General features: G+C 45.9%; 1 protein-coding gene across 3 annotated transcripts in view; it reads left to right on the plus strand.

The window, feature by feature from the left end:
• Positions 1 to 2735, plus strand: part of CASC3 (CASC3 exon junction complex subunit) — a 20164-nt gene extending 17429 nt beyond the window's left edge. For all 3 annotated transcript variants that reach the window (XM_083582883.1, XM_083582881.1, XM_083582882.1), the window contains one exon: positions 1292 to 2735. Coding sequence is in view for 1 of the 3 variants with exons in the window: in XM_083582882.1 (XP_083439008.1) it covers positions 1292 to 1333 (42 nt within the window). In the remaining 2 variants the exon portion in view is untranslated. The remainder of the gene's footprint in view (positions 1 to 1291) is intronic.
• Positions 2736 to 8073: the final 5338 nt, after the last annotated feature.

The raw sequence follows: 8073 nt of genomic DNA on the forward strand, positions 1-8073 counted from the left end.
GTTCCCAATTAGCTAAGTACCACAGACCCCGTGTTTATCAAAAGCCAAGTGATGGACCTCCCACTTCTGAAAATGTTGAGGAAAATTTGTGTGTTAACAGTAGCCAGTTAACTTCTGGCTGGTGAAGTTAACTGTACAGGCCTCACTCTCCCTTGAGCAAAATAAGCCTGTGACTGGGTGGTACCACTTCAGACTGCGGATGGTTGCAATGCATTTTCATACAAAACCATTCTCCATATAAACAGCTAGTATGCCAAGGGAAAGCCTGAGCAGCACCCCATTTCCCCTGATCATTCTAGTTATGGAGGAATATTTTTTTTCATGTTGAAGAGCATTCCACCTTGTCAGCTGCATCACCCGCAATCTGAAATGGTACAGCTCAGGTCAGGCACAGTGAGAACAGTGAAAAGAGTGTCAGCAAGGGGATATGGCTAATTCAAATCATACACATCCTAAAGCTGCTTATTCTCAGGATAATCTTCCTGAATGAATGACCCCCGAAGGGGAACTTTTGACAGTGAGAGTGTTTTCCTTTAAATAACTATTCTAGAGAAAATCCCCTTGGATGTCTAGTTCAGGGGTGGGCAGATTTCAGGCTTGCCCAGTTTACTTAGTTCTTTAGTAGGACGTGAAACCCGCAAATTGGAGCCTGATGCACAAGACATACACTTAAAATAATTCTGAACTCAGGAATTTGTTCTGCATACCAAAACTGAACAGAGTTTACAGTCTCTCGACACAATAATGCACTCTTGGTACCCCTCTCTGCTTTCTTCATTTCTGCAATATAATTGGTATCATGAAACAATTGGGAGTAAAAAAGCCAAAGAATCATAGAATCACCCAGAAATCTGACAGTTGATCCTGATTGACCTTCTAGCGACTCCCAAGTGATTTTAATCTCCTGGTGTGTCGGTAAAACGTCATGTCATTATAAGGTACAACAAACAATAAGTTTGTGTAAATAGTGAGAAGACTTGTGGGTAGCCATTGGAAATGGAACTGTTTGGGCAGAAGGAGATGTTCTGGGGAGTGAGCAAGACATTGATACCACAGTAAACCATGGCCTGCACTAACCATAGTTTAGAACCCAATCAATGGTTTTAGCTTCCATATGAAAGAAGCAATCTCATGGTATAAAAGGGAAAACTAGAGCCAGATGGAACAGGCATAAGGGTGGGGTTAATGATCTTTCTTGGCCTGGGGTAGAATTGTTCAGGCATGGCAATGTCAGTTCCTAAGCCTTATTAATGCCAGGTCTGCTTTCTTTCCCCCTCTTGTTTCTGTCTAGGATAGCAGAAATGAGAAATCCAAAGAAAGGAACAACACTTAAGGATGCTGCACTTTGCTGGTTTCAGTAGAGTACCAGAGCTGGCACCTGTGGCAGGCAGAAGATGGCTCCTTTGTGTGAGCTTCTCCTCTCCTTTCCATTGGTAATAGGTGATGTACATGGATGCAGGCCCTTCTGCTGTGCCATACCATGCCAGTATCTTGATCAGGGGCCAGATTGCCCACCAGGAGGGCATCAGCGAAACCACATATCTTTACAGTCTCTGTCTCTGTCTCTCTCTCTCTCTCTCTCTCTCTCTCTCTCTCTCTCTCTCATATCTTGGGACAAAGAGACTGTACAAACATTGTTGGATGTAAGATTTCTCTGCTCACTGAGAGCAAAACCGTTCTCCACATTCTTTTCCCTTCTTCGTTTGAATGTTTTTAGGTGTCAAAACTAAAACTACCCAACTCTTTCTTAACGTTAATTTGAAGAACCTGACTTACTTTGTTTCTATTCTGTTTAATTGGTCTTGTTAACGTTACTTGAGTTGTGTGGCTTATCTTCTCCTTGGCTGACTTTTTCCAATAATATGGTTTTAAAAATAAGTCATAATAGTTGTGCAAACTCTTGTTATTTTCTTGGATTAAAATTATAGAGGAATCTGGAAAAGGGTTGCCTTGTCTGAAAGCAGTAGTTGTCTTTTCTGTTGCCACTTTTATTTTTTTTTAGGAGAAAGACTTTAATTTAGAATGAGCCCCAGTGAGCATTTGTCTGCCAATCATTTAATCGTGAGCTGTTCTGACCCCCACAGTGCCAGGAAATACAGTGTACCCCCAGGTGGGCGACGGTAACCAGGCCTATATGTGTGGTTGGTAGCCTGTAAACACCATTATTTGACCCGACCTCATGTGTCCTTCAGAAGGTGCAAGAGGCCTTCGTCCGCCTCCTGAAACAACACTGAACCTCCTTTGGAGCTCTTGAAGTGACGGCCTGCAGGCTTTCACCCTGTTTGCCCACACTTTGCAGCTTAGATTTTGCCTGCATGGCTTTCATCAAACGCCCTGCACTTCCTACATATTTCTAATTCACTTGCAAAACTGCACTAGGAGGACAAAGCTTAAGTGGTCAGCCTGTAGCCACTTGTGCTGGAGCAAGATGCCCAGTACTAGCTGGACCCTGGCACAATGAGCCATCCCCAGCCAGTCTGCTTTTTCATGCATGTGTAGCTTCCTACTTGAAATATCAGGGTCTGTGTTTCCTTTTAATTTGATAACCCTTCTAATTTAATTTTTAACAAGTACAGCTGGCATTTGAAGGAAAATCCCTGTATGTTCTAAGTGTATTTGCTTTTCCTCTGCCTTAAGGTTTGAAATGTATCCGTTTAACATATCGGTTTTGAAATATTAGACCTAATGACACTGTGATAGCTATTTTTTGTTAATAAATTTGTTTTGTTCCTGTTCCCGGCATTCTTTTTTTTTTTTTTTTTGCAAATTGTTTTGTAGCTATTTGATGGCAGTACAACACATGGGGGGGGGGGAGAGGCAACAGCTCAGTGGCAGAGCATCTGCTTTGCATTTAGGAGATTTCAGATTCAATCCCCGGCATCTCTAGGTAGGGGGCTGGGAACATACACGGTCTCAGACCCTGCCAATCAGTATAGACAGTACTAAGTTAGGTGGATCAGTGGTCTTGATTCTGTATAAAACAACTTCCTATGATCCTGTGGTGGTAACTTAACTTGGTTGTTGTCTTTTACTTTGTGTATTTTCAAACCAGATTTCCATATACCACCGTATGACCTGAAACTGAATAAATGAAAATATATATTCACGTATTCTGTTTGTTGTAATTCAGCTTCCAAAGTTCAGCTCTTCTAAAAATCCGGCAACAGCCAGGGTTGGCAAAGAGGAAATAGAGATTTTAGGTATGGTTAAGTGAAGATTACTTTGGGGAAGAGTTGTTAATAACTTTGTGATGTCCTGGACTTGGAAGTTTTTCTCTTACTATTTGAAAAAACCCGCCTAACTGCTTTCTGAGCCTTCTGCTCCATGGGCTACTTGCCTATCTGCACACTATTCTCTAAAGCTCAAGGAGAGATCCTTGCTGTATTGTATAAAAAAAAATGGAGTGTTCAGCATTTAGGAACACAGTAATTACAGTGGAGGGGATGGGATATCTTTGAAAGGGTTGCTGCTTCCACTCACCCCATGGAAATCCGACTTAACAGCTGCTAGCACGTGAGAGCCTTCTCTAGTTCTAGCCCAGCCTAGCTCCAAGGGAGAGCCCCTCTGAAGTTTTAAAATTTTCTATTTCTGTTCTCTTCCTCCTTCATTTCCCATTTGGAGAGGTAGGGTGGAAAGAAAGGTGGTTTTAAAAAGTCGCTGAGTCCATTTAAACAGACCACAAACTACTGCCGCTATTACGTTTTCCATCCTGGCCTTCTCAGTAGACGTTTTACAGGAACCCTCCAAAAGGGGCAAGCAGGAACCTACATGGAAACTAGAGCCCAGAGAACAAAGTTTTTCAGCAGTGCAGCTGTCTCAAGGCCAAGCCCAGGGAGAGATGCCTGAAGGATGGTGTGCCTCAGCAGAGCAGGGCTGCCATCACAAGCAGACAGACACACAGCCACCCTGTCTGGGGATTATGGAGCATCCAGGCAAGGAAGAGGTAAGCGGAGGTCAAGTAGCATCGGACCCCAGAATGGTGCAACAGATACCTGGCGTTTCTTAGGTGCAGCCCCACTACCATCCCCTTCTCCCCTGCCAGGTAGGGATCAAGGCAATCTAATTTCCATACTATGCAAATTGTCTCTTAATTATGGAAACCAGGTTATGGCCTGTGAAATTTATGCTGCCTCTTCCCCACCTCAGATTGCATATATGATACTTCTTGTTGTTGTTTAGTCGTGTCCGACTCTTCGTGACCCCGTGGACCAGAGCACACCAGGCACTTCTGTCTTCCACTGCCTCCCGCAGTTTAGTCAAACTCATGCTGGTAGCTTCGAGAACACTATCCAACCATCTCATCCTCTGTCGTCCCCTTCTCCTTGTGCCCTCCATCTTTCCCAACATCAGGGTCTTTTCCAGGGAGTCTTCTCTTCTCATGTGGTGGCCAAAGTATTGGAGCCTCAGCTTCACAATCTGTCCTTCCAGTGAGCACTCAGGGCTGATTTCCTTAAGAATGGATAGGTTTGATCTTCTTGCAGTCCATGGGACTCTCAAGAGTCTCCTCCAGCACCATAATTCAAAAGCATCAATTCTTCGACGATCAGCCTTCTTTATGGTCCAGCTCTCACTTCCATACATCACTACTGGGAAAACCATAGCTTTTACTATACGGACCTTTGTTGACAAGGTGATGTCTCTACTTTTTAAGATGCTGTCTAGGTTTGTCATTGCTTTTCTCCCAAGAAGCAGGCGTCTTTTAATTTCGTGGCTGCTGTCACCATCTGCAGTGATCATGGAGCCCAAGAAAGTAAAATCTCTCACTGCCTCCATTAAAGTACATATTTAACTCAGAGCTAAATAGAAGCCATTATATACTGTAAGAAGTCCGAGGATGCAATCTGTTTCTTGAGCGTAAGCCCCACTGAAGATAGTGACATTTACTTTTGGGTAAATGTATGTAGAATTCCACTGTTTAATAAAGCAACCTTCAACTCACATGCATTTGCTACAACATGCACAACTCGACTACGTAGTTGATATTTTTCTTAAGCATGCACATGCCTTACATTATTTATCAATATATGCACATTCTGTCAACCCTTGGGTGGCAATTTTTATATCTATCCTGACAGTACTGCAGAAAAAAATAAACTAAGAATAGTTTATGCAAACTTTTCTCTACCCGCTGAGAGCATAAATGGTTGTTCTTCCTTGTGTGCTGTACTTTATGGTTGGGAGCTAGGAGCATCATGAAAGGAAGGGAGATACACGATTAGGAGTGATAGGGATAAGAGGGGGGCTGGGGATTAGGAGGAAGGATGTGGGAATGGGGTGGACAACCATAGGTTTACTTCTGGAATAGTTCAAAATAATAAGAAGGGTCCCTCACACTGTCCTCCTTGACAGCATGATCTCCAGAAAGGTAGTCCAGCTTCTGCCTCCAGCTGAAAACTTCATCCAAAAAACACCTAGCACATTTATAGGATCTTGCAAAACTGAGGCAGTGACATGACCTTCTGACAGGCATGAAACAGATGTCAACCATTAAAAATAGATATATTGAAATTATTGTTGAAATGTCTTTTAATTTTTAGTATCTGTAACATGGTCAACTCTTGTTCATTTTCTCACTGATGTGCCTTGTTTCTTGCCCAAATTCATAATTATGGGATACAATTCATCAGTTAAGGTTTTATTATGATGCTAGTAAAATTACAGACCATTTCCTCCCTCGAGAGTCCATATTTCCTTAATAAACAATATTGTGTGATCTCCACAATCAGGACCAGCAGGACAGAAGTGGCTTCCCACAGCACACATTAGGGTGTCTGGAATGGGTGTGGAAGGAAACAGCTATTACTGTGCTCTATATTATGCCAAGGCACCCACCCCACAGTGAGGTGTGACTGGCACCCACTGAGCCTTTTCAAAAATCAAAATGCCCACTAGTCCAAACAAATTGACAACCTCTGAGCCAGGCCACTAAGGTAGTAGTATAGATGTGCTTTCAACTCTTTAGAAGGACACTCTTTGTGGGGAAGAAAGTTTCTAGATCTACATTGCTGAGGTGGATCAAAGTCTGCATTTATCTGTTTTAAGAAGCACCTGCTTCTGCTGTGTTGGGGGGACAGGGAAGTTCACCAGGAGTGCGGCTACCTCAGTTGTGTTCAGTAGCAATAATCCACTATTAGACATTTGCAGGGAAGCCATCAGTATTGGTGTTACGCATTGCGATGAGCTGAGTGCCTTTGTTTCTTCCAAAGCTGCCTTTAGTACATCAGTTGTGTAGCTCACCTTGGGAGATAGTTTCAAAGTAGGATGGATACAGGTTTGAAACATACTGTCAGGGGTTCAGGAGCAGAAGGGACGGATGGAGAGGAATCGGAGGGAGAAGTTAGCGACGATAGCCGACCAAGGTCCCTAAGTCTCTCCAGCGAATCGGAGGATTCACAGAAAGGGGCTCCCGTGGGCAGAGCTGGGGGGTTGCCAAGAGGGGCACCTCAGGAAGGAGGGACCAGAGGGGATTCAGAGAGCAGCAGCTGGAGATCCGGACCAGCTACCCCACCGGAGAGCAGCAGCTGGAAATCCGGACCAGCTACGCCACCAGAGAGCAGCAGGGGGGAGGAGTTCCAGGCACCAGCGACAGGCAGCTCTCCGGCAGCAGCCACGCCTGCGTCGGAGAGCGAGGAAACGGTAGAGAGGAGGGTCGGAGACAGCGCGCGCGCGCCAAGTTCAAATGTAACAGAGGGAGGCGCAATGAGCAGCCCGGAAAGGGAGCCAGGTCCTAAAGCCCGCCGAAGGGAGGGGGAGGAATCCGAAGGGTCCGCATCCGAGGCATCCAGGAAGGAAGGAACCCCGGGGGGTGGTAGGACCCAGAGGCGAAAGGAGAGACGCAAAAGGTGGAGCAAGGCTAGGGTCTTGAACTGGTGTACAGGAGGCGGAGATTCAGATGGGACTTCGCCGATCTAGGGAATAGACGTAGAGACGCACGCTAGGATTTGGTAATGGAAACTACACTTCAATAAAGACTTTATACCGTTCTACCGGCTAGCGTTGGTCCTTTGTGAGCCGGGACCTAGAGGCAGTCTCTGACAGTAAGTCCCATCTCTCAAAGTTTTCATCAGTTCTCTTTGACTCAAGCGGCGTGTGGGGAGCGAAGCAGGGAGGAAAGAGAACTGGTGCCTTGGGAGCTCACAAGAGTCAAGCGACATGTCTACTGAAGAGCAAATTGCTTCCCTGCAAGAAGCGGTAACGCAGCTCAGCGCAGAGATAATCGCCTCCAGGAAAAGAGAGGATGAAGCGGCTGCTGCATGCCGAGATCTCCAAGCCAGGTTGGACGTGCTTACTAAGCAGGCACAAACGGGGTCCAGATCCGAGGGGATCGGGTTGGGGAGGAGAGGAGGCAGCATTGTATCTCACTTCGATGGGAATTTACAGCAGTACCCCAATTTCCGAGCAGACGTGCAGTTTGCGCTGAAACTGCTGGAAAAAGAGTTTAGAGATGAGCAGGAAAAAGTGGGGTTTATCTTGTCTCATTTGCATGGAGACGCGAAAGCATGTCTGCGCAATCTGTGGAGAGATATGGACCCAGCGCTCCAGAGTTCAGCTGCATTCATTAAAGCGATGGATTCTTGCTTTCTATCGAAAATAGACATTGACATTGCCCGTAAGGACATATTTGGGCTGAGACAAGGGAAAGCCAGCGTGAGGCAGTATCACTCCCGCTTTTTTGCATTGGTCAATGCCTTGGGGTGGGACAAGGATTCCCCCCCCGTTAGAGATCTTTATTGGGAAGGATTGAACCCCCAAATCAAGGATGAGATAGCGCGGGGGGAGAGACCCAAAAGCACCCAGGAAGTGGTGGACAGATCGCTCGCAGTGGGGGTGAGGCTGGAGGACCGCCCATGGGACAGAGAAGAAGGGCGTTGGGGACGCACACCAGCCAGAGCGCCCTCCCTCTTGCCCAGGGATGTCGCGCGTGCGCAATCAACGCCTCCGCAAGCAGGGGGGGAGGAGCCAATGGAGATCGGCGGTGCTAGAGCTCAATCAGCCACCAGAGCCTTAACACCGGGAGCAGTCAAAACAAAGCAGCCTAGAGGGAACAGGAAGTGTTACATCTGTGAAAGTCCG

The sequence above is a fragment of the Podarcis filfolensis genome (assembly GCF_964270895.1).
Source record: "Podarcis filfolensis genome assembly, chromosome: 13".
Classification (NCBI taxonomy): Eukaryota; Metazoa; Chordata; class Lepidosauria; order Squamata; family Lacertidae; genus Podarcis; species Podarcis filfolensis.